Raw genomic sequence first — 25183 nt, 5'->3', positions numbered from 1 at the left:
GCCCCCTCTCCCAGCCAATCCTCAAGCGTCGCTACTTCAGCCTTGTTGGAGGGGATGTGTGGGCCCCACTGAATGTCCTGAGAGCATTATTGATCCGCCGGTGGCGCGGCGGGGAAAGAGCGTGTCCGGCCAATGGAAAGTCGTGAGAGGCGTGAGAGGCGGGCCTAGGGAGGAGTGGCACTGTGTGTACGGAGAATGCGGACTCGAGCTGGGTGAGTGCGTTGCCATCTGACCAGCTGTAAAGTTGGACTGTTGGGGCCGGGAGAGAGGGAGGAAGGAAGGGACCGTGCCCAGGGCAGGGGCAGGTCTAGGATTCGAACCCTGGCCCTTCAGTCTTTAGACAGAAACTTACAAAGAGACCCAAGCATTTTCCGGGAAAGTGTTAAAAGTGCGAAGAAGCTACGAGCTTAAGTCCCTCCCTGTCTGCGCCCGTTAGTTCTCTGTGCAGCCTCAGTTTCCCCATCTTACAGCACCTGCCCCCCCAGTGTGATGTTTGCAGTATTTAGACTGTGCTTGGAAATGGGGTTGAGAGAGAGATGGAGAGAGAATTTCCCATCAGTCTTGGAATAAAATCCACACTACTCCCAATTCATGTTCTGCCTTGTCAACCTTGCGTCCTCACCTCTTACCACTCTTTCCCGGCTCACTCCACTCCAGCCACACTGGCCTTCTTTGCTGTTCCCCCAACAGCCCACCTCAGGGCCTTTGCACATGATGGTCCCGCCGTCTAGAACCCCAGACCTTCCCAGGGCCAGCTCCTTATCATTCAAGGCCTTCCCAGACCACCCTTCATCAAATAGTCACTCGATCAGGTCGCTGTTTTATTTTCTTCACAACACTAATTACAATCTGAAATTAGAAATTTATCTTGTGTTTAAAAAACGTATGGATGTAGTCATTTATTTTCTATTGCCCGCCCCCCGCCAATTTTCCCTCCCCCATTCCAAATGTGAACTCCGAGAGGGCAGAGATCTTGTCTGTTTTTATTCACTGCTGAATCCTCAGCACCTAGACCCAGGCCTGGCACGTAACAGGTGCTCAGCAAATTTTGGGGAATAAGAAGAGACCAGCACTAGGCAGAGATGAACCAGGGTAAGACGGAACTGGAGGGATAGTCACCGAAGAGGTGGGGCTGGGAAGAAAGAGTGAGAAGCAGAGTAGGGAGAGAGCAAGGCCTTCCTTGATTGAATGTCATGGGGGACAGGTCCCCCCGCCTTCAAGGGTCCCCTGAGAATGGCAAGCCCAAGGCGTCTCCCACCTGCCTCCCCAACCCCCATGGAGAGCCAAGAGCTCCCCCGCTCCCCCCAGGGCATGCGGGGTAGGGAGCAGGGGATCACAGAAGTATGGGTCCTGCCTCAAGTCTAGCTGGCCTGGCAGTGCACAATGGGACTGTTCAGATGGCACTGAGGGACACTCTGGGGTGAGTGCAATGTCATCAAAGAGGTCGAGGGTGGAGGCATCCAGGGCAGCGAGACTCAGGCTGGGGCTGGCATAGGGTGCCTCAGTGGGGGCCACAGCACAGGCCACCCCCAGGAAGGGGGATGGAGGTGGTGGGGGTGGCCTTTGGGGTGGTTGTCTCCGGGGAGGTGCTTCCTGGGACAGGATGGACATGGTTAGGCGCTGAGTGGCAGCTTCAATCTTGGCAAACTGCCTGCAGAGAGAGACAGGCATTAGCCAGGTGACCACGAAAGAGTCCCCTCCTGTCTGCCATCCCTTCTCTCCCTTCCTACTTTTCTTCTCTGTGCTAGTCTCCCTGCCCCTGGGTCCATTTTCTTGAGTCTGACAATTCAGTCTTTCTAACCCCATTCATCAGGAAGCTCTGAACAGCATGGAGTTTGTGCACTGGACTAGTCCAGCACTGTGCACATTTTTGAGATTTAGATTTATTACTGACCATATTCCAACATATAAAAGTATAAAATGTCTTAAGGAAGGGGTGCCTTTAAAAGAATTCTCACACAAAGGCATGAACTATGGAATAGCAGTGCATCAGCAACGTGGATTCTGCTTCCTGTTTTAAACAGCTGTAAATCTGCATCTCCACCAACCACTGGTTGAAGTCTCCAGCCTCTCCCACCTGGATGACTACATCAGCCACTGCACGGCTCCCCCCTCCCCAGCATTCCTGCCCCCTCAATTAACATGACAGATGGATCTCGCAAACTCCTGTGGGATGAATTGTGCCCTCCTAAAATTCCTATGTTGAAGTTTTAACCCCTAGTACTTCAGAATGTGACTGTATTTAGAGATAGGGTCCTTAGAGAGGTGATCAACTTAAAGTGACATCATCAGGGTGGTCCCTAATCCAGTAAGAGGAGATTGGCACACAGAGGGATGACCCTGTGAGAAGTCTAGGAGAGAGGCCTCTTGCTGCCTGACACCTTGATCTCAGACTTCAGCCTCCAGAATTGTAAGAATGCACATTTCTGTTGTTTAAGCCACCCAATCTGTGGTGTCTGATTATGGAAGTTCTAGCAGATTAATATAGAAAACATAATGTTGAGCAAAAGCAGTGAGACTTAGAATTAGTGGCTCAGTAGTAGAGCGCATGTTTAGCATGTACAGGGTCCTGGGTTCAACCCCCAGTACCTCCATTAAAATAAATAATAATTTTTAAAAAGTAAATAAATAGATAAAACTGATTACCTCCCCCCCAACACAAAATAAAACAAAACAAAAATAGAATTAGTGGCTGTGTGACTCCATTTAAATAAAGTTCCAAAACAGCCTAACTCGGTTGACAAGGAAGTCAGGATGGTGGCTTATGGGAAAGAGACACCGTGAGGGCCTTCTGGGCAAGGAACACCCTGTTCCTGGATCTGAGTGTTGGTTACTTTAGAGGGCTCCCTTTGGGAAAATTCATTAAGCTCCACACGGAGGATATGTGCCTTTTTTGGTACTATGTTGCACTTCCAGGGGAAAGTTTATTTTAAAATGTAACTGATATTGCATGATTCCGTTTATATGAAACGTCCAGAATAGGCAAATCCCTGGAGAAACATAGAGCAGCTTGATGGTTGCCAGGTGCTGGGGGGAGGGGAGCATGGGGAGGGCCTACTGATGGGTACAGGGTCTCCTCTGGGAGTGATGAAAACATTCTGGAACTAGATAGAGGTGATGGTTGCAAGACGTTATGAATAAACAAAATGCCACTGAATTGTACACTTTACAATGTTTAAAGTGGTTGAATTTTATGTTATGTGTATTTTATCACATGAAAAAAACATATATATCTGGCTCTTAAATAAATTAGCGAGAGCTGCCACTCTGAAGCTATCTTCGATGCCAAGGAGGATAGTTATGCTCTGAGTGCCCCAGGGAAAGTTTTCAGTAGTGGGAGGTCAGGTTAAATGATGGAGAGAGAGAGACTGACAAGATCCACAACGATTTCATGCCATGTATGGTCCTTGACTTGAACAAACTAAGTATAAATAGCATTTAGGGCTGAAGAGTTGTGACATTTGTGATTTATTTTAAACTATTTAAAAAATATAGATGAAGGAAATATGCTAAGATGTTCTGGACAATCAAATCTAAGAGATGGATTACATTAGGTGATTCGTGATCCTCAAGCCTGCGGTTCTCAAACTTGAGTGCACAACAGGACACCCAGGGGGCTTGTGGAAACACAGGTTCCTGGGCCTGTGAGCTTCTGCTCCTGCAGGTCTGGGTGGGGTCTGAGAATCTGCATTTCTGACATGTTCCCAGGGGAGGCTGAGGTGCTAATACTGCTGGTCTGGGGACCATCTACCTTTTGAGAACTGCCGCATCAGACAGCTGTCTTGACTTTTCTGGAGGTTTGCAAGTTTTCACAAAAAGTTAGAAATCCATAGCATGGGTGGGAGGGGGTTCTTGAGGGAACAGGGCCTGAGGGGACCTGGAGGGAGAAGGAGGGCGTGGGTGGGAAGATGCTGAGGAGAACTTGTCTCTGACCTGGATCTTCTCAGGCCAAGCCTAAGTGCCCAGGGGAATGTGCTTCAGAGCTGCTGGGCTGCCCTCAGGGCCACTGGTGGGTGGCCGGGGTCTCTGGGGAGCATGTGGCAGAGCCAGGCATAGGGGTGATATCTAGGATGCTACGACAGAGAAGCTGGCCCTGGGGAGCAGGGAGGAGAGACAAGAAGCCTGGGAGATGAGAAGCTGACATTAGCAGAGGGTCCAGATCGGGGAAGGACGGCTGAAGAGGGGGAGAGGTCCTTGAGCAGTCGATGGCGAGGCTGAAGAGGAGTTAGGAGGCTAGCTCTGGAACATGGGGCTGGACCCTTTTTGGGGGGAGGTGCCTGTTTTCCTCTGCAGTGGTGGGTGGGTGTGGAGGGTGGTGGTGAGCATTCTGGGCGTGGCCAGGGCCAGGCATCCTGTTGGAAGGTGGCTTGCGACGTATGGGGGCAGTGGTTAGGCTGGACCAGACTCCCATTTACTCAAATCTGGTTCCAAGACCTCCAGGAGCAAGGACCTGGGCTGGCTGGGAGGAGCAACCTACTTAAGAAAAGCAGGTCCTTGGGCAAGTCACTCTATCTCTATGTGCCTCAGATTTCTCATCCGAAAAATAAGGATTATAATAGTGCCTATCTTTCCTAGGGTTCCTGTCAGGCATTAATGAGTTCATACTCATTGTGAGTATTGTGAGTTAAAATGAAAGTACTTAGAATAGTGCCCAGTACATAGTAAGTATCAGATGCATTTCAGCTACTATCATCACCATCACCATTGTCACCTCCATCACTGTCACCATCACCATCACCATCATTATCATCATCACCACTATTGTCAGCATCACCACCATCACCATCATCACCACTATCACCACCATCACCATTACCATCACCACCATCATCATCATCACCATCATCACCATCATCATCACCACCATCATCAGCATCACCATCATCACCATCACCATCATCATCACCACCATCATCATCACCACCATCATCAGCATCACCATCATCATCACCACCATCATCAGCATCACCATCATCACCATCATCATCATCACCATCATCATCACTACCATCATCATCATCACCATCATCACCACCATCATCATCATCACCATCATCACCACCATCATCAGCATCACCATCATCACCATCATCACCACCATCATCATCATCACCATCATCATCACCACCATCATCAGCATCACCATCATCACCATCACCATTATCATCAAGTCCCCGAGATGCTGTATCCAGTTAGGACTGCAAAGTGGTCCAGAGCATGGGCTCTGGACTAAGACTGCCTAGGTTTATATCAGCTCTCTAGCTGTGTAGCCTTGGACAAGTTATTGAACTTCTCTAAGTTTCTGTAACTACAACACAGGGAAAAGACGCAGGTTTGTTGGGAGCATTAAGTAATACAGCCCATGTTAAGGCCTTAGTACAGTGCACCTGGCACACAGTAAGCTCAAAAAATGGTTCCCATCAAGGGGAAGGAAAGCACAGGGCAAGCAGGGGTGGAGCTGGGTAGGGTGTAAGAGGTAGGACAGGCTGAACAGAGACCTGAAGGAGCAGAGGTCTCCATCCACACTCTCAGAGACATGGAAGGGCATTGCCCTACGAAGGGAAGAGCATGTGCAAATGTTCAGAGGCTGAATGGTGAAGTGCTGGACGGGGAGCTGAGGCTGGCAAGGGAAACAGGTGCTGATGGGGCAGAGGCTTTGTTCTGAGAGCAATGGGGAGCCACAGGAGGTACTTGAACAGAAGAGGGGCTGAGTGTGGTGTGTGGGTTAGAAAGGGCTGCTTGGAAGCTGCTTTCCAAAGGTCCCAGAGTCAGGCCCCATCTCTACACCCCCTACCTGATCCTGGTCTGAGCCACCACCATCCCTCACCTGGATTACTGCAGTAGCTTCCTCCTGGTCTCTCATGTCTGCCCTCGCCCCTACACAATCTCTTCTCCTTTAAGATCCCACCACATCCCAGCTCAGAGCCCAAGTCCCTCCAGAGACCCCCCAGGCCAGGGCCATGTTTCCTTTGAATCTAATTCCCTCCCTCTTTCACTCTGCTCCAGCCACCCCAGCCATCTTACCTCCTCCAAACACACCAGGGATGTTCCTGCCTCCGGGCCTTTGCACTTGCTGTCCCTTTCCTACAGTGCTCTCCCCTCAGGTATCCACAGGGCTCCTTCCCTCCCCTTCCTTCCTCACACCTTCCCTAAAATAGCAGCCCTCCCCCAGCGCGCCCTCTGCGGCACTTGGCACCTTCTAACCTACCATAATTGTAAAAAATTGGGGTAAAATTCACATCACTTAAAATGAACCATTTTAAAGTGTGCAATTCAGTGTCATTTAGTCCATTCATGATGTTAGGCCACCACCACCTCTCGTTAGTTCCAGAAATTTTCATCACCCCAGAAGGAAACCCCCTACCTGTTAGCAATCTCTCCCCCACCTCCCCCAGCCCCTGGCACCCACTAATCTACTTTCTGTCTCTGTGGATTTGCCTGCTCTGGACATTTCACATTAACAGAATCACACGATACATGGCCTTTTGTGTCTGGCTCCTTCCACTCAGCACATCTTCAAGGTTCATCCACATTGTAGCATCATACTATAACTGTCACTTCTTTATTTTGACTGTCCCTTAGCTGCCTCCCCACTGGAACACAAGCTCCACAGAGGCCGAGAATTTTATCTGCTTTGCACTATGGGTCTCTGGAGCTGGCACACAGATGGTGCTCAATAAATGCATGCTGAGTGTTGATTGCATCCAGCCCTGGGGTCCACGTCTCCCTGTTCTGTCTGGGCCTGGTCTCCCCCCATACTGAAGGCTCAGGCCCGTCTCTGCTTCCCTCCGCCCATCCTCACCCCACCCCACCTCACCTGCAGATCTGGTTGTGCAGGAACCTCCTGTGGTTGGGCCTCCTTTTTGGGGGCCGGGTCCGACGGGGGTGCAGGGTGCGCAGTATGTGGGCAGCTGCCCCGCTCACAAAAGCACACAGCTCCCGGGGCCCTGGCTCAGAGATTCCAGGGGCTGCAGGAGCCCCGGGGTGCATGGCCCTGGTGATCTGGAGTAGCTCCCCACAATATTCCTGCCAATCTGAAAGCAGCCCCCCAAATCTGTGAAGAGAGAGGAGCAGCAAGGGCTGGGGCTCAAGGCTGGGGAGGGGGACAGGGCTTTGGGAGGAGCAGGTGGATCTGTGGGGAAGGGCACTACCTGGGCTGGCGGAGGCAGGACACAGGGAATTAGGACAGGTCGTCCCACCTCTGCCCTAGCCCAGTCCCTGCCTCCAGTGAGCTGGACTCCAAGCTTTGAGGAGCCCGTGGGCGGGGGGGGGGGGGGGGGTTGGGTTTCCTGATATAGGAAGGCAAGGGGGCAGGGAGGGGAGGCGTCCAATTAGCACATAGTTGGACCTGGGATCTGGGGCCTGGCAGCGTATATGGGGGGCCAGAGAAAAGCGCCTGGAGATGGCCAATTAAGGGGACAAAGCCCTCATTAGGGAGGCGAGGCCAGGAGCCGAGTCAACCGCAGCGATTAGTGTGGAGGACCTTTAATTGCAGTCGCGGGAAGGGGGGGTGGGAGGCTTAGGTGCAGGCTGGGAGAGTGGGGAGGTGGCCCCAGGAGGCACGCTGGGAGCCTCCAGCTGTGGGGCAGGCACCCACATCCGCCCACCCACCTGCAGACACACCTACCTGTGCCTCCCTGCCTCCCTCCGCCCCAGGCCCAGCATCCTGGGGAAACTGAGGCTCAGAGAGCAGCGTGCTCATGCTCAAGGTCTCCCGGCCTGCAAAAGGGATTAGCTTCTGGGGGGAGGGTTGACTTCCAAACCCTGCGTCTCACATCCAAGCTTCTGAGTGAGCAAGGGTGAGGGGAGGGGGAGCACCTAGTTGCTCAGGCGGTTGACACAGGTGACAGCCAGGCTGTGGCAGAAGGGGAGGAGGAAACATGGGCATGGTTTCCCCCAAGGCATTTTACTGAGGGACTAGGGGACCCCTGGTGTTTGGGGGAGGCAGAGAACAGACTGGGAGGTGGCAGGGGGAGGGGCTGGCTGCCAGGGCTGGGAGTGGGGTCCTCTTGTCTCCGGCAGAGTGTTGGCCCAAGTGGGGGAACCCAGTCTGGGCTGGTGAGGGAGGCAGGTGTCTCCGTGTCTGCTCTGAGAAGACCGCATTGGAGGTTTGTGTTGGGAGGTGTCTGTGCCCTATGGATGCAGGAACACGTTACCACAAACCTGGCAGCTTAATACCATGTACATCGATTCTCTTGGAGTTCTGGGGGTCAGAAGTCCAACATGGGTCTTATGGGCTAATGTCAAAGTGTTGCTTCTGGAGCTTCTAGTGAGGAATCTGTTCCCATGCCTTTTCTGGCTTCTAGAGGCCACCCACTCGAATTCCTTGCCTTGTGGCCCCTTCTTCTGTCTTCAGAGCACATTACTCTGACCTCTGCTTCTGCTGTCCCATCGGGTCTCTAACTCTGACCCTCCCTCTTATAAGGACGCACCAGGTAACCCAGGGTAATCTTCCCGTCTCAAGAGCCTTAACTCCATCACACCTGCAAAGTCCCCTTTGCCATGTTAAGGTCTCAGTCACTGCTTCTGCAGATTAGGACGTCAGCCTCTTTGGGGGGCCGTTATTTAGCCGGCCACAGAAGGGGAGGCTTGGCCCCAGCAATGGCTCCTCCCAGGTGGCCCTCAAGTCCATATTAATGGGGCCAGTTGTTCCCGCTGCTGGGGCTGAGCCTGGGGCTGCCCTGGTTGCCTACAGCATCCAGGCGGGGAGAGACACAGACAGAACAGTGAGGACGTCCCCTGCGGCTCCCCGGTGCCCAGGCCCTGCACCTGACGTGCTGTGTTTCGAGGAGGCCCCCCTCCCCTGGGCACTCACAGGAAGACATTACTGTCCCTGTTTCTTGAAGGAGAAACTAGGGTTAGGGCACACCGTCACCCAAAGTCCCAGTAGCAGAGCTGGGACTTAACCCTCATAGGGAAAAAAAATGGAGGCACACTAAGAGCTTTCTAAAGGGTCTCATAGTTGTTAAATACTAAAGTATGTAGTTTCTCACTACACTTACAAATATTATCTTCTTTCCGCCAAATGATACCCTGATAAAGTTATCAGCAACAAATTATTAAAGACTGGCAGAAAACCACCTCTGGCTCCATAAGAGAAACGAGAGCTACCAGATGTGATAAGGTGTAATGTTATGGAATTAAAAAACCAAAACCTCAGTGCCACCACTTGGGGGATTCTGTGTCCTGACCTGAGCATCCGTCACCTCCCTGGTAAATCAGGGTGGCGCAGCAGCCCAGGGGGAGACTGTGGCTTTGCGACTTCCCCGAGCTCACGGAGCAGCTGACAGCAAAGCTGGGGTCTGAACATGAGTTAGCATATGCTGGAGACCACGCCTTTGCTTCCCAGGCCTGCTCATCGTCCAGCAGTGCCACCCACCAAGGTCAGCACAGCGGTGGCAGCCTAGAGGGCGGGCGCAGGGCTCAGGGTGGGGACCACCAGGCGGGCCACGGCAAGGCAGTAGTGGGTGCTGAGGGGCGGCCTGCGTGGTGAAGGCTCCCCATGCCAGCGATATTGCCAGGGGTACACTTACCTATGAGCATGTTGTGAACTGTGGCCACTGAGGCCAGCAACAGCAGGTCGACCAGATGTCCAATGTTGCCCTCGCTGGCCTCAGCTCCAACACATGGGCTGTGGTCCCTCCCACACCCAATGTGCCACGACACAGCCAAGGATAGGGCAGCGTGGGCACAGGTGTGGGGACATCGCAGGCCTCACCTGTCCATCTTGGATGCCCCCTCACTGGCCTCCCCTCCTGGCCCCCGGCGTCTCTCACTGCCATCTGTCTGTGATTCTCAGTAGCTCCAGGGCTGTCTCTCCATCGTGCATGCTCTCTCCTCTGCCCCGCTGGTTTTTCTGCCCCTCCCTGGGTTGTCTGTAGCTCTTTCCTCTTCATCGTGTCTGTGACTATGCCTCCCACCATTCCTGTGCTTCTGAAGGCTTCTCTCACCATCTCTGCCTATTTCACCACCTCTACAGTGTTTCTCAATGTTTGTCTCTCTGACTTTGAATGCATGTCTGTCTTGGTCTGGGCGGGTCAATTCCACACATGTGTATGTGTTTGTGTGTATCAGCACATGTGTCCTGGACGTGCATGTGGTGTTGTGGGATGGCCTGGAAGGTTTCCTGTCTCGTTACTCTCAGGCCAAGAAGGAAGGGTCCAGGGTCCCTTAGCAAAGGGCCAGGGGCGGGGGGAGAGGACCCCCAGGTCTATGGAGGATTGGAGGTCAAAGCTCAGAACCCAGGACAGGCAAGGGGCCACCCCTGCATGGCAGGGGCATAACCTTTGCTAACCCAGCTCCAGAAGCGGGCTCACATCCAAGCCACCAGGAGCCAAGGGCAACATCTGCTGGCCATCTCTGTCCCACTGCCATACCAGCAAGGAATACATCTGGGGCCACCCACTGGCAGGCTCTGGTCTGGGGATGCTCCACCAGGGGGCGCCAACGCCCTAGGCTGGTGCTGGGAGGCCCTGCTGGAGTGGCGCTCAGGGTGTGTGGTTCCCCACTTCTGAGCCCTTCTCTGCCTGTCTCCCTGCTTAGTAAGAGTCACCCACAGCTGGGGGCTGGCTTCATCTGATGTTTGTGGAGGACCTGCAGTGCAGGTATTACAGGGTATTCACAGGCTCCTTTCTCCTATCCTGGCCCTTGGAATTGGGAGTTGGAGGACACATTTAATCATTGAACAAGCATTTGTTGAGCACCTACTGTGTGCAGAGACTGAGGTTGCAGTGGCAAGCAAGACAAAGACAGTCCGTCCCTGTTGGAGTCTGGAAGGGGGACAGCTGTATAAGAAATGGCCAGTTGGGGATGTACTGTGAAGGTGCTCAAATTGGACAGAAATTGGAGGCTGGATGGGGGAGGAGTGCTGCTTCGGCCAGAGACACCCTCCCTGAGGTGATGGTTGTCCTGCATCCTTAATGGAAGAGATGGCAGCCAGGAGCTTCCCAGGCGGAGGGCATAGCGGGTGCAAAGGCCTTGAGGCAGGAGCAAGCTTGAGGTGAAGTCAGAGAAGTGGACAGGGGTCAGACCCACAGGGCCTTGTAGGCCAGGTAGGAGCTCAGTTATGAGGGCAAGGGTGATGGGGAGCCACTGAGGGTTTGTATGAGTCAGGGTTCCCCAGAGAAACAGAACCAAGAGGATCTATATGTATCTCTGTATCTCTATCTCTGTCTGTCTGTGTAGCTATCTCTATAGAGAGGTTGTTTATGTTACATTACATATATAAAGAGATCCACTATAAGGTACTGGCTCATGCAACTATGGAGGCTGAGAGGCCTCACGATCTACCACCTGCAGGCACCCAGGAGACCTAGGAGAGCCAGTCGTGTCATTCAAAGGCCTGAGACCCAGAGAGTTGATGGTGCAGGTTCCAGTCTGGGTCTGAAAACCTGAGGACCAGGAGTGGCAAAGGCAGGCAGACATCAATGCGCCAGCTGAAATGGTCAGGCAGACGTTGAATTCAGCCTTCCTCCACCTTTCTGTTCTGTTCAGGCCCTCAGTGGATTGGGTGAGGCCCACCCACACTGGGCAGGGCATCAGCTTTACCCAGCCTACTAATGCCAGCTCTTCCGACAGCACCCTCCCAGACACACCCAGAAATCATGTTTCACCAGATATCTGGGTATCCTGCAGTCCAGTCCAGGTGACACGTGAAATTAACCATCACATTTCCTTTTAAAAATTTTTTAAATTTGCATTCATTTTTATTGAAGCATAGTCAGTTTACAATGTTGTGTCAACATGACATTTCCTTGTGATTAACTCGAGGTCAGCTCATTAGGACCCTTGATCGCACCTGCCAAGACCCTTCCATTTTGCCATGCAGCAGAACCTGTCACAAGAGTGAGGTCTACTGGAGAAGAGGGGCTTGTTATACAAGGGTGTGGGTCACTGGGGATCATCACAGAAGGTGGCAGCCTCTCTTGGGCAGGGGATTTGGTGTGTATCTATCCCTGTTCAGATTTCTGTACTTAAAACAGAGAGATCCATTTTCCCCACACAGATGGGACCCTCTGAACTGTCCTCCAGGGAGTCTGCCCTGGTTTCCCCCTATCCCGGCTGGCTGGGACGTCTCCTCTGGGTCCCTTGCCCTGGGCAGCCTCCAGGGGCTCCTGACCATGCATGTGAAACCTGCGAGATGGTCCTTGGATGGAGGTGGACTCTGGGCTGGATACACTCCCAGTTAAATCACTTCCTGGTACAGGATGTTACATCACTTCTGGCTCTGTGCCTGGCCAAGAGACTTCAGAGAGCCTTTATTTACTGAGCTCCCCCCACCCCTACACACCAATGAACTGGGGATGATGCCCCTTCCACGTGGAGAGGCCTGGGAGGGCAGGACAGGCTGGAGGGCCCCATGAGAGCCCCAAAAGATGTCAGAAAGGAGCATCCTTAGGCTGTGTGAGGCACAGGCTGGCCCTATGGCTCCCTTCTCCTGGGACAACAGACAGCAGTGACCTGGGGACTCCTCTGTCTGCCTCCTCCCTTATTTAAAATGTATCTCTGCTCTTTTCACTCTACTTGTGTGAAAAAGGATATTTTATTTTTGATCTCTGGCCCTGGGAGTTCTGCCTGCTCCAGATACCTCCTTTGTGGGGTGGGGTCGGGGGTGCTCCTGGGAGAAGTGTCCCCTCTCCCCAGGTCACCCCAGGCCCTAATCCTGTCTTCTCTAGTGACTGCAGGTTGTGCTATCACCAAGGTGATGGATTGAATGGCCAAAACCAGAATCAAACGTCCACACAGCAGGACACTCGACCTCTCCCTTCCAGAGGGAAGGGAGGTTGGTTGGGGGGTTCAGGCATCTGGGGTCCCGGAGCATTGGAGGGGCAATGGTGAGTGGGACATGTGTTCCTCCTCGACCCTGTAACCCTGTAATCAAAGGGGGCAGGGCCCAGACTCTAGTCCTGGCCAAGCCACGTTAGAGCTGGATCCCAGAAGCCTGGGACACATGCCCCAACCTCCAGAGTGTGGCTGGCAGGCTTGCGGGGGAGGATGTGTGGGGAAGAGGAAAGGGCCAGTCTCCCCAGCTCCTTCCAGGGTTTCTCTCCCCCTCCTTTGACAAATTCCTCAAGATCAGGGTGCAGACCCTTGCCAATCCTCTTTTGGATGACAGCTCTAGGATGGGGGTAAATGGAGAGACACCCCCAGATGCACACAGGGCCTTTGGGGCATGTGACAGCCTAGGTCCCTGGGCAGGGTTGTGTAGGTCTTGGCCACCTTCAAAGACTGCAGTCCCCACCCCAACCCCGGCCCCTAGGGTGGTGGGGCTCAGTGGGACTGGAGCTGGATGAGACTCCTCATCTAGTTTGGAGGGAGTCAGTCCCCCCAAAACCTGGGGTGGGGTGTTGTTGGCCAGAAACAGGAATACTGGAGACTGGAGAGGCATATATCCAGTTGTTTGCTTGGTCCCACACTGAGGCTTCACTGACTGCCTCCAGCCCTGGACATACCTCCATGCCTGTCTCTCCTGTTTTATTTTTCTCCCAGACACTTAGCAGCACATAGCATGGGACATGTGTTATTTATTATGCCTTGTTTATTACCACTCCTTACCCCCTACTGCAGATTTTGTAAAGTCACTGGGACTGGACTTCTGTTGCCCCCTCCCCGGCCCCCCATCTCTATGTCCCAGCTCCTAGGGCAAGACCTGAGGAGGGTCCTGGGTCAGGACTGAGGATCTGGAAACTACAGGGTCCTAGGAGTCTCTGAGCACTGGCCTGAGCGCCTCAGATGACTTCTTGTGATATCTGTGTCAGCTGCCTGTCTGTGAGAGGGCCCATGATGTCCCTCGCAGGGCCATGCAGAGGATCCCACATACAAGGCCTGGAGACTTCATAAAGACCCCACAGGGCAGGAACAGGTCCAGCAGCTCAGAACACCCATGAGTCCCAGCCTGCCGGGGGATGGGGTAGGGAGGGCAGGCCTTGGGAAACTATGGGAGGCTGTAAAAATTCACTTATTCAACAGAATACCTCCTGCTTGTGATCAGGCCCCTTGTTGGTTACTGGGGACACCCGGGTGGCAAAGAGAGACCCTATCCCTCTGTGATGGAACATAGATGAGTGCCGCTGAGCATGTAATGGGACCCCTCCTAGCGTAGGGGCTTTCCAGTAGGAGTTGAAAAGGGACAGGGGTAATATGCAGTGTGGCCCTCAGGCTGAGGAGGATTGTCTTGGAGCAGCGGTTCTCACCAAGGAGCTTGTGGCCAGGTCTGGAAATGGCCAGCCGTCCTAAGATGTGGTGGAGGTGAGCTCGGGGACAAGGAATGCTATAGGCCTCTAGTGGGTGGAGGCCAGGATGCTGCTAACCGTTCTACAAGGCACAGGACAGCCCCCATAGCAAAGAACGATCCGGCCCAAATGTCACTAGTGCCATGGTTGAGAAACTGTTGGATGACCCGCAGAAAAGTCAGTTTGGCTCAGAGGCCGAGGCTGGTGAGGAATGATCGTGGGAAGGAGGGAGAGTGGATCAGAGACAAACCCATCTTCCCCTAAGCCCCAGGCTGTGGAGGAGGTTCGGGGCCCCTGGTGCTCTGGGAGGGCCCCTGCACAAGCAGGGCCCAGGTTTCGGAACAACTGCACTCTCGAGCAGTTGGGACCTGGTCGGGGCAGGAAGCACTGAGGGTCTCGGTTTCCCAGATGAGGGAAATGGGAGCCCCGAGGGCCTGGGCATGGGGGCCAGGACAGGAGTGACCACAACCCTGGTGGGCGAGGAGTACTCGGGAACCGCGCTGTCCAGGAGATGTTCTATCCCAGACGAGAGGGAATCGGTACTAATAAAGGGGAAAATGCGACCCCGCGTCTCGGCCTGGCTTTCCCCAGCCGTGGGCCAACCCCCGTGACCGACCCAAGGACCGGGCGGTCAGGGTCCCGGGAGAACTACAATTCCCAGGACACCTCGCGCCGACAGCTCCGGGGAGCGCCGCGACGGCCGGCGGCCAATGGGGGGACGGGGGCGGAGCCTCGGTGCACGTGGCGTCGTGACGCACCGTCGGCGACGCCGGGGTTTGTGTGCGCGAGAGGCCGCCGATAAAGGTTGGGTGCCTCGTGCCGGGGGCCGTTGGGAGGGAGCGCACCCCCGCCCCCTCCCCGGCCCCCACTCCTGCACCGCAGCTATTGGGGCCCCGCCTTCCCGTCGGCCCCCGCGGGAAGGCCCTGGGTCTCCCCATCTCGTTCCCCGGTAAGGGCCTCAGGTGAGAGACCGGAGGGGTGGGGGCGGGGGGAGGGACCGGAGGGCGGAGACGTTGGGGAAACGGCGAACGTGAAACCGGAAGGGATGTCTTAAAGGGAAGGGCTCTATTTCACTTCCGACTCGTGTCGGCCGGGCTGGCTCCGCCCTCTTAAAGAGCAAGGGGCTGCTTTTTAAAGGGGCGGGGCAGGGTGTGCAGTTTACAAGTGCTTCACGCATTTTCCCTCGCCTAAGAATGAATTATCTCTTTAAAGGCCAACGACAGTGTTCCAGGCACTGAAGGAAAAGTATCTGAATCCTGGTGGCTTCAAAGCAGTTCCTAGTTTAGCTCAACAAGGTGGAGACTGGTGTGCTTTAGCAGCGTCCTCTTAAAGGGGAAGTCGGGCCGATGGAAGGGTGTGGTCCGGCCTTTTGAAGTGTGTGCTCTTTATTGGTTAAGATGGGTCCGAGCTCTTCCAGACCACGGATGTCTCCTGTTTAAGGCAAGCCGGCCTTCTGAAAGGCACGTGCTTGTTCCCTAGGATAATCACTTAAAAGGAGTTGCTTACATTTTAAAGGGAACGCTCATCTTTTTGAAGGGAATCTTTATAGCCTGTCCAGAGGGGCTGCCCAGCTTTCTTTAACCCAGGATATGTTCACTGAGCGTTCTCTCTGTGGCAGACGTTACTCTAGGCGCTGAGATGTAAAAGTGAACAAGATGCCTCTAGTATCTGGTGGGCATAGGTCAGGGATGCTGCTAAACAACTTCCAAGGCAGCCAGCCCCTGGACGCTGGTCCAGCCCCAAATCTTAACAGTGCTGAAGCTGGGAAATCCTGATTATAAAGTAGGTTAGACGGTAGTTAACCCTATGGAGAAAAAAATAAGGCAGAGAAAGACAATAGGGAGTACTGGGAGGGTTTGTAGAGTTAAGTAGGGTGCTCAGGGGAATACCTCCCCGAGGTCACATTTCAGCAGACTGGGAGGTGAAGGAGGGAGCTCACTGGACATTGGAGGGAAGGGGGTACTAGGCAGGGAGTCGGTGTGAGGGCCGCAGGTGAAAGCAGGTGACTAGGGTGCTGTGAGGGATGGAGAAGCTATTGGAGGGCAGTCAGGGAGGGGAGGAGGTCGTGGGGCTCGGGAAGTCTGTAGGTTCTTGTAATTGATCTGTCTTCTCTCAAATGAGAGCTGTGGAAAGCTTTTGCACAGAGGAATGAAATGGCCCATCCTCCGTCTGTTAGTAGTTTGGATTCAGCCTGTGTGTTAGGAACAGACTGGGGGTGGGAAGAGTAAGGGTAGAGACAGGGAGATCTATCAGGAAGCTGTTGCAGCTGCCCAGGAGGGAGATACTGGTACCCTGGACAAAGGTGGTACTGGGGGACTTGGTGGGAAGTGGCCAGATTCCAAGGATGCTCCTGCTGGAATCGGGGAATCGGCTGACAGACTGGTCCTGGAAAGTGAAAGAAAGAGAGGTGAGGATGCCCTGAGGAAGAATAAAGGTGTTTCCAGAGATGGAGAAGACTGTGGGTGAAGGAGCGATTTGGCAGGGACAGAGGGGTGGGGACAGAGCAGGAACGAAAACAGGAGTTAGGTTTTGGGTATGTTAAGTTTGAGGTGTCTATGAGGCATAGTCTGGCAGGGGTTTAGAGTTCAAAGGAGAGGTGTCAAGTAGAGATCAGTATTGGAATCACCCCATTTATAGACTGTGAAGTCCCAAGAGTGTGTGAGGGCTTCCAGGGAGAATGTGGACATAGAAGAGGAGGGTTGACAGAGCCCTGGACTCTCCTACCTTCACAGGTAGGGGGACCAGAAGGACTAGCGCCCGAAACAGAGGAGGGATGGGAAGTGAGGAGAGCAGTCTCCCAGAAGCCAAGGGGAGTAGGGGAGTGGCTTAAGGAGAGGGAGCCTAAGGCACCCACTGACCACTGAGCAGAGACCACCGGACTTAGCTCCACGGAGGCCGTGAGAGGAGGAGGAGGGAGGATCTGACTGATGGGGTTTGAGATGGGAAAGAGCATGTACTGACAGCACTTTTGAGTTGCTGTGCTGCAAGGAGATAGAAATGAGGCCATAGCTGGAGGAGAAAGTGGGGTGAAGGATTTTTGTTGTTTTAAAGATGGGAGATCTAGCTTTTGGGTACACTGATGGGAATGGTCCAGGAGATGAAGAGATCACTGTAGGTGGGAAGTCAGAGTCTTTGGGCCCAGAGGCAGGCAGGTGGGGAGGGGTAGTGCTGAGTTTCTTGGCTCAGCACCACTGGCATTTTGGACCAGTTCTGTGCTGGGGGGGTCGCTGCCCTGTGCACTATAGGATGGTGAGCATCATCCCTGGCCTTCACCCACCAGATGCCAGTGGCACCTGCCCCACCAGTGGACAACCAGACAACGAAAACAGTCTCCAGGCATTGCCAGATGTCCCCCGGCGTTGGGGGCGTGATGGTGGGGGAGATTCCACTGCCCCGTGGAGAGCCACCAGTGTAGCGGTTGGAACGTGGGACTCTTCTGGTTGCTTTTATTTTCCCAGTGACAAGATCAATGGCAGGATCACCTACCTGCTAAGAGCAAGAGGGGAAAGGAGAGAGGTCTGAGGGGAAAAGAAACATGTGGAGTATCACCTGGTATGGGTGGGTGAGTGGGCCAGAGGAATGCAGTACCAGCATGCAGGGCAATGGGGAGGGAGCTTTGAGGTTCGTGGGTGTGAATGCAAAAATTGCCAGTAACCAGCAGCATCTATTGGGGGGGGGGTAAGGGGGGAAGTGAGGACGTGGATAGGGGGTGGAGGGTGCAGAGCTTGCAGGATCAGTGGATCATGGTTCTGGTTGAGCCCAGGGATTTTGGGTTAGGGTACCCAGGGGGAATGGTCAAGGGGATGGGGTGCGTGCAGAGTGGGGTGCTCACAGAGCCTTTGTTTATAGTGAAAGGGTTTTAGGATACGGCAGCGGGCATGGATATTGAGGCAGGAAGGAGGGGGAGGTCTTCAGAGGGAGTGAGGTGAAGGATCTGAAGCCATGGTGCTGGAGACCGCAGCCTGCTTCAAGAGCACTGCCTATCTTTAGGGGAAGTGAGCCCTAAAGGCAGTGCTTGGCCTCTTAAAGGCCATGTCCAGCCCCCTAGAGGAGACAGCCGGCATCAGGGGGGTGACCAACTCCTCTCAATTTGCCGTATGTTAGTTACCATTTTAGCACCTGAAGTCTTCCATCCTGGGCAGCCTCTCAGTCCAGGGCTGACATGGGCCATAGGAAGCCCTAATCCTAAGAGAGGTGCCCCTTGCCTCTTAAAGGGCCAGCGTGTGGGTTTGGGGTTGAGAGAATTCGGTGTGTGGGTGGAGGTGGGGGGAGCACACGCCCTCCCCTGACCCGGAATCCCTCGTCAGGTGTGATGGTTGGATCCCACGCGGACATGGCGCCGGCCTCTACCGCAGAGGGGGCTGGGGAGAAGCCGGGACCCGCGGCTCCCGCTCCGACGGCCCAGTATGAGTGTGGGGAGTGCGGCAAGTCCTTTCGCTGGTCATCCCGGCTCCTGCACCACCAACGCACGCACACGGGAGAGCGGCCCTACAAGTGCCCCGATTGCCCCAAGGCCTTCAAGGGCTCCTCAGCCCTGCTGTATCACCAGCGGGGCCACACGGGCGAGCGGCCCTACCAGTGCCCCGACTGCCCCAAGGCCTTCAAGCGCTCGTCACTGCTGCAGATCCATCGCAGCGTGCACACAGGCCTGCGGGCCTTCACCTGCGGCCAGTGCGGCCTGGCCTTCAAGTGGTCCTCGCACTACCAGTACCACCTGCGGCAGCACACGGGCGAGCGGCCCTACCCTTGCCCGGACTGCCCCAAGGCCTTCAAGAACTCGTCCAGCCTGCGGCGCCACCGGCACGTGCACACGGGCGAGCGGCCCTACACCTGCGGCGTGTGCGGCAAGAGCTTCACGCAGAGCACCAACCTGCGGCAGCACCAGCGCGTGCACACCGGCGAGCGGCCCTTCCGCTGCCCGCTCTGCCCCAAGACCTTCACGCACTCCTCCAACCTGCTGCTGCACCAGCGCACCCATGGCAGCGCGGCCGCCGCCCCGGCCGCGGCCTCCGCCTCCGCCCCTCCGCCGCGGGAGCCGGGTGGCAAGGTCTTGGTCTCCGATGCCTACCTGCAGCGGCACCTCCAGCCCCCCAGCCCGCCCGCGCCCCCACCGCCTGCGCCCCCGCCCGTGGTGCCCGAGCTCTTTCTGGCCGCGGCTGAGACCACAGTGGAGCTGGTGTACCGCTGCGACGGCTGTGAGCTGGGCTTCGGCAGCGAGGAGCTGCTCCTGGAGCACCAGCCCTGCCCTGGGCCCGAGGCGCCGCCTCCGCCCCAGGACGCGCCCACCGAGCCGCCCAAGGCTGACCCTCCCCCGCCACCCTCTCTGACTCCGTCGTCCCCCCTGCCGCACCCCCAGCCGGGCGTCGCTGCCGCCCCTGGCTTTGCCTGCCTCCCCTGCGGGAAGTCCTTCCGGACGGTGGCCGGCCTCTCCCGTCACCAGCACAGCCATGGGGTGGCTGGCGGGCAGGCATTCCGCTGTGGCAGCTGTGACGGCGCCTTCCCGCAGCTGGCCAGCCTCCTGGCACACCAGCAGTGCCACGTGGAAGAGGCCGCGGCCGGGCGCCCGCCTCCCCAGGCTGAGGCTGCCGAGGTCACCTGTCCCCAGGAGCCTCTGGCCCCCGTCCCCGCCCCGCCTACTCCCGCACCTGCCCCGGCTTCTGCCGAGCGACCCTACAAGTGCGCTGAGTGTGGCAAGGCATTCAAGGGCTCATCCGGGCTGCGCTATCACCTGCGGGACCACACGGGTGAGCGGCCCTACCAGTGCGGTGAGTGTGGCAAGGCCTTCAAGCGGTCGTCGCTGCTTGCCATCCACCAGCGCGTGCACACGGGCCTGCGGGCCTTCACCTGCGGCCAGTGCGGCCTCACCTTCAAGTGGTCCTCACACTACCAGTACCACCTGCGGCTGCACTCGGGCGAGCGGCCCTACGCCTGCGGGGAGTGCGGCAAAGCCTTCCGCAACACCTCGTGCCTGCGGCGCCACCGGCACGTGCACACAGGCGAGCGGCCCCACGCCTGCGGCGTGTGCGGCAAGAGCTTCGCCCAGACCTCCAACCTGCGGCAGCACCAGCGCGTACACACGGGCGAGCGGCCCTTCCGCTGTCCGCTTTGCCCCAAGACCTTCACGCACTCCTCCAACCTGCTGCTGCACCAGCGCACCCACTCAGCTGAGCGCCCTTTCGCCTGCCCGATCTGCGGCCGCAGCTTTGTCATGGCCGCCTACCTGCAGCGGCACCTGAGGACGCATGCCCCCGCCAACACTGCTTCTGGCCCCGCAGCCCCGCCTGCCGGCCCCCAGCCTCCTGCCCCACTGGCTGCCGCCCCAGCCCCCTCTGCCACCCAAGATGTCCACGTCCTCCCCCACCTCCAGGCCACACTCTCCCTGGAGGTGGCAGGGGGTACGGCCCAGGCCACACCCCCGGGCCCAGCAGCCCCCAACTCCCAGACGTTTCTCCTGGTGCAGACTGCCCAGGGTCTCCAGCTGATCCCCAGCAGCGTCCAACCCTCCACACCCCCGCCCCCACCTGCACCCCCCAAGCTCATCTTGCTGCCCTCCAGTACTGGTGGTGGGGGCAGCCATGCCAGGCAGGGCCCACGAGCTGGGGGGAAAGCTGGTCAGGGGGCTGGAGTAGTCTGGCTGCCAGGCCCTGGAGGGTTAGGGATGCAGGGAGGGAGCAACACCGGGGCCAGCACGGGAGGGCAGAGCCTCATAGTTCTGCAGAATGTGGGGGGTGGGGAGACAGGGCCGCAGGAAGTGAGTGGGGTCCAGCTCCAGCCCCTTCGGTCAGCCCCAGAACTGACCACGGTCCAGATCCAGCCAGCCCAGGAGGTGACCACAGTCCAGCTCCAGCCAGCACAGGAGGTGACCACGGTCCAGCTCCAGCCAGCACAGGAGGTGACCACGGTCCAGCTCCAGCCTGTGGCAGGTCAGCTGTCCAGTTCCAGTGGCGGAGCCATGACTACTGAGGCCCCTAACCTACTGGTGGTTCAGAGTGGGGCAGCCGAGGAGTTGCTGGCAGGCCCTGGCCCCGGGGAGCCTGGTGATGGTGAGGCCAGCACTGGTGTGGTCCAGGATGTGCTCTTTGAGACCCTGCAGACGGATGAGGGGTTGCAGAGCGTCCTGGTGCTGAGCGGGGCTGATGGGGAGCAGACCCAGCTGTGTGTGCAGGAAGTGGAGACCCTACCCCCAGGGCTGGCTGAGCCGCCAGCCCCTGGCCCACAGGGACAGAAACTGCTCATTATCCGCAGTGCTTCAGCCACAGAGCTGCTGGAGAATGGCAGCGTTGGGGGAGGTGCAGCCGCGCTGCAGCTGCTGGCCCCACCACCACCTAGCCCGGCCTCTGCTCCTGCGGGCCTCCCTGCGGCTCCTGCCTCCCAGATGGTACAAGTGGTCCCTGCAGGAGCTGCACCTGGTGGCATGACCTCACAGGGTCTACCCTCTATCCAGATTGTCCAGACTCTGCCCGCAGTCCAGCTGGTGCACACGTTTTGACTAGAGCCACTGTTACCTCTTCCTGCCCTACACAGAGACCCGGACGCACTGTCCACCATGGCTAAGCTAAGATCGGGGGAGGGGAGCTGCAGGCTGGACTTGCTAATAAAGACCAGAATCTCCTCTCCTGTGTTTTTGTTTTATTAGTGGGGTAGGAGGTCAGTGTTAAGACTCATCTCTTGCTTCCTGGTTCACAGGTGACTTGCTTTGCTTCTTGGGGCCAGCCACTTCTGTGTGGGGTTCTGTTTGTCCTTAAAAAAAAGGGGATGCAGTGGTCACTATACGGGGAGGCACTGGAATCTAGAATCCTGGTTTTGTCACTTGTTCCCTGTAAGTCACCCCACCCATCCCCTCACGAAAAAACGGGTGGCTGCGAATGCTTACCCTAAAGGTCACTGAGAGCCCGGGTGGGTTGGGGTGGGTGAGTTTGGGAGCTAGAGAGCTCAGGATGCGACGCGGCCCCTCCCACGAAGGCCCGGGAGTCTGAGAATTGATCCATTCCCTTCGTCGCCCCGCCCCACCCCCGCGCTCAGGTTGCTCAGCAACAAGGGGACTTCTGGAAGGTAGCTGGCTTTCAGCGCGTGCGGTTAAGTACCGCTCCTCGTCCCCACCCCTCCGGGTCTACTGATCCCATCCTCTCCCTCCTGCCCTCTACCCCGCCAGCGTCCGTGTGGGTCTTCCTACCGGCCCCCTTTCTCCATTGCTCCCCCTCTACCTCACGTCCGTCAGGGTCGCGGCTCCCTGCCCTGGTCTAGTCCCAGCCCAGGCTAGACTTCCTCCACCCGCCTCCAGAAGTGTGACAACAGTTGCTAAGGCCGGGTGCAGGCCCCGCCCCGCCCCCCGGCAGCGCGCGAGTCTGACGTCACTTCCTTCGGCGACCCCTTCCCGACCCTGCCCCCCCCAACCCCTTGTCAAAAGCAAAGCGACTCGCAGAGGTGCTTGCGGGTCCTACTTCCCGCGACGCCGTTCGGGGGTGGTTGGGCGCAGAGAGGCTCTGGGCACTGGGGGTCAGAAGCGCGGTCCCTTCCCCAGGAGCCTGGGAGGGAGCCCCGTGTTGCCAGTTGTTGACGTGCACGGGCCGTTCAGGCGTAGATCGCTGAACCGTACGGAGAGCCTGGGGGCATCCTGGGAGACTTCAGAAAGATCGTTGGGTTGGGAGGAAGCCTGCCGTGTCTCGACCCTCGCTTGGGGGCCGCGAGCGTCCTCAGTGACCTATCTTGGACATGCTGCTGCTTGTCCGCAGCTCTGGGGTGCTTTGGGCACCAGAGGTGCCCTCCTGACGCTGACCTGCTTGTTTTCGCCAGGTGCACGCCTGCTCCCTTGGGGGCGCGGGAGCCTGGGGGCTGCAATGGCCCCCAGCCACTTGTCGGTGCGGGAGATGAGGGAAGATGAGAAACCCTTAGTGCTGGAGATGCTAAAGGTGAGAGCGGGCAGGGCCGTCAGTGAGCCTGGGACCGGGCGCCTGTGAACCTGGGTGGGTGGAGGGTACCGGTGAGGGACACCAGGGAGCCTGGGAACGGGGCGGGGGCAGAATGGGGGACCAATAAGCGTGGGGGGGCGGGGACACCAGAGAGCCTGGGAGGGGCAGGGCCGGCCTAGTGAGTGGCTTCGGCCACCTTCCTGAGGCAGCCCTGACTCCTGGGGAGCCGCCTTTTCCTCCTAAGAGACTTACTAGCTTGGCCCTTTCTCTCTCTAGTACCTTCTCCCTATCCTGGGGGTCAAGAAGGGTTTTAACAGCTGGAGGGCTGTGGAGTCGATGGCACACCAAGTCTTTCCGTAGTCTGCCCACTTCCAGTCTGCTCTACACCCCAACTTCCTGCTCTTCAAAGCAGAATCCCTGGGCCTCAGCTTGGCATTCGAATACCCGTAGTACCCCTCTAGCGTCCTCTCTTGCTGTCGAGAGCGTGCTGCTACTCTGGCTTGGGGCATTTCCTCTATCCAGCCTTCCCTGGTGCCCCGCACCTGCACCTGCACTGAATGGGGAGCCCCACAGCTCCTAATTCACCCATTCACTCACTCAAAGCCTGGTATGCCAGCCCTGTGTTCCTTCATGCCCACAGCAGATGTGGTCCTAGCCCCTCTGCCACAGGCCCCAACTCACTACCTGCCTGCCTTCGCCTCTAGCAGCCCCCACCCCGGATCCTTCCTGGGCAAGGTCTGCCTCCTCTCCTAGTCCCTGCTGCCCCTGGGAGCCCCCCACTCTGACTGTTCCTCCTGCCCACAGGCTGGTGTGAAGGACACAGAGAACCGCGTGGCCCTCCACGCCCTGACACGGCCGCCAGCCCTGCTCCTCCTGGCGGCAGCCAGCAGCGGCCTGCGCTTCGTCCTGGCCTCCTTTGCCCTGGCCCTCCTCCTGCCCGTGTTCCTGGCTGTGGTGGCCATGAAGCTGGGCCTGCGGGCCCGGTGGGGCTCGCTGCCCCCACCGAGCAGCCTGGGGGGCCCCTGGGTGGCTGTGAGGGGCTCGGGCGACGTGTGCGGGGTCCTGGCCCTGGCCCCAGGCTCCAATGCTGGTTATGGGGCCCGGGTCACCCGCCTCTCTGTCTCTCGCTGGCATCGCCGCCGAGGCGTGGGCAGGCAGCTGCTGGCCTTTGCTGAATCCCGGGCTCGAGCCTGGGCGGGCAGCATGGGGGAGACCCGGGCCCGGCTCGTGGTCCCGGTGGCTGTGGCGGCGTGGGGTGTGGCAGGGATGCTGGAGGGCTGCGGCTACCAGCCCGAGGGGAGCTGGGGCTGCATGGGCTACCCGCTGGTGAGAGAGTTCGGCAAGGACCTGTGACTCCACAGCCCAGAGGGAGGAAAACCAACACTTAGTGAGCATGTGCTGTGTGCAGGCACTTTCACAGCCTCCCTCCTTCTGTGGATTCCCCAGCCCACCCAGGGCCCAGAAACTGAGGCCCACAAAGGGCAGGAGACCCCACCGCAGCCTGACATCTGTCTGCAGCGTTTGAACTTCTCAGAGAGGTCGACCTGTCCAGCCCCTGCCTCTGGTTCTGTCTGCACTGAGAAATTTCCCCGTCTGTCTGTCTGTCTGCCAGGCCATTGCCGCTCGTGCTGCGGGCCTGGGAGAGAGACGTGGTGGGAGGAGAGGAGGCCCCTCCACCAGGGTTAGGGCTTGCTGCAGGGGCAACCCAAGCGGGGAGCAGACCCCCGGGAATGGGATGGGGATCGATGCCTGTGCTTGGAGGGGTTGAGTCTGCAGAGGCAGAGAGGGGGTGAGCGGAGCCTTTGCTGAGGAGGGTTGTCTGTGTAGAGAGCCCCCCCGGGGGGGGAGGCACAGGGTTGCCCAGCTAGCCCCTCCCCGGAAGGTGAGAGCCGGGAGGGGCTGTCAGACCCATCTGGTTTTTCACACCGGTTTGCTAATAAAGCCTGAAACTGCTGTGCGCCTGTCTCCCTCTCTCTGATGCCTTTTCCAGTCTGTCTCGGAACCCCTCCTTCTGTCTGACTCCTCCTTTCCCAGGGTTGACAT

The 25183-nt window shown here is 57.2% G+C and overlaps 3 protein-coding genes and 1 long non-coding RNA gene across 11 annotated transcripts; 2 read left to right on the top strand and 2 right to left on the bottom strand.

The window, feature by feature from the left end:
- Nucleotides 1-89: 89 nt before the first annotated feature.
- ZNF628 (zinc finger protein 628) lies at nucleotides 90-21845 on the top strand. Of its 4 annotated transcripts, none has more exons than XM_032487645.1 (2): nucleotides 90-212; nucleotides 18539-21845. In XM_032487645.1, the coding sequence occupies exon 2, from the start codon at nucleotides 18544-18546 to the stop codon at nucleotides 21718-21720; it is 3177 nt and encodes a 1058-aa protein (XP_032343536.1). In that variant the 5' UTR covers nucleotides 90-212; nucleotides 18539-18543; the 3' UTR covers nucleotides 21721-21845. The 4 variants fall into 4 exon arrangements, with proteins under 4 accessions (XP_032343536.1, XP_032343534.1, XP_032343533.1 ...); XM_032487643.1 differs by lacking the exon at nucleotides 90-212 and adding an exon at nucleotides 14982-15180; XM_032487642.1 differs by lacking the exon at nucleotides 90-212 and adding an exon at nucleotides 14982-15193.
- NAT14 (N-acetyltransferase 14 (putative)) lies at nucleotides 90-25097 on the top strand. Of its 4 annotated transcripts, none has more exons than XM_032487943.1 (3): nucleotides 90-212; nucleotides 23025-23140; nucleotides 23945-25097. In XM_032487943.1, the coding sequence occupies exons 2-3, from the start codon at nucleotides 23069-23071 to the stop codon at nucleotides 24491-24493; spliced, it is 621 nt and encodes a 206-aa protein (XP_032343834.1). In that variant the 5' UTR covers nucleotides 90-212; nucleotides 23025-23068; the 3' UTR covers nucleotides 24494-25097. The 4 variants fall into 4 exon arrangements, with proteins under 4 accessions (XP_032343834.1, XP_032343831.1, XP_032343832.1 ...); XM_032487940.1 differs by lacking the exon at nucleotides 90-212 and adding an exon at nucleotides 22517-22655; XM_032487941.1 differs by lacking the exon at nucleotides 90-212 and adding an exon at nucleotides 22587-22665.
- Nucleotides 219-7169, bottom strand: LOC116666017 (uncharacterized protein C19orf85-like). The gene is made up of 2 exons (XM_032487939.1): nucleotides 6818-7169; nucleotides 219-1651 (listed from the first exon to the last, which is right to left on the bottom strand). The coding sequence occupies exons 1-2, from the start codon at nucleotides 6988-6990 to the stop codon at nucleotides 1192-1194; spliced, it is 633 nt and encodes a 210-aa protein (XP_032343830.1). The 5' UTR covers nucleotides 6991-7169; the 3' UTR covers nucleotides 219-1191.
- Nucleotides 21846-22521, bottom strand: LOC116666031. Of its 2 annotated transcripts, XR_004322882.1 has the most exons (3): nucleotides 22436-22521; nucleotides 22105-22276; nucleotides 21846-21971 (listed from the first exon to the last, which is right to left on the bottom strand). It is a non-coding gene; the product is annotated as an uncharacterized LOC116666031 (long non-coding RNA). The 2 variants fall into 2 exon arrangements; XR_004322881.1 differs by lacking the exon at nucleotides 22436-22521 and having other exon boundaries at nucleotides 22105-22398.
- Nucleotides 25098-25183: the final 86 nt, after the last annotated feature.

This window comes from Camelus ferus, chromosome 9 (genome assembly GCF_009834535.1).
Source record: "Camelus ferus isolate YT-003-E chromosome 9, BCGSAC_Cfer_1.0, whole genome shotgun sequence".
Lineage (NCBI taxonomy): Eukaryota > Metazoa > Chordata > Mammalia > Artiodactyla > Camelidae > Camelus > Camelus ferus.
Note: the sequence above shows the minus strand (reverse complement) of the source record. Positions and strands in the feature narration are given on the sequence as shown.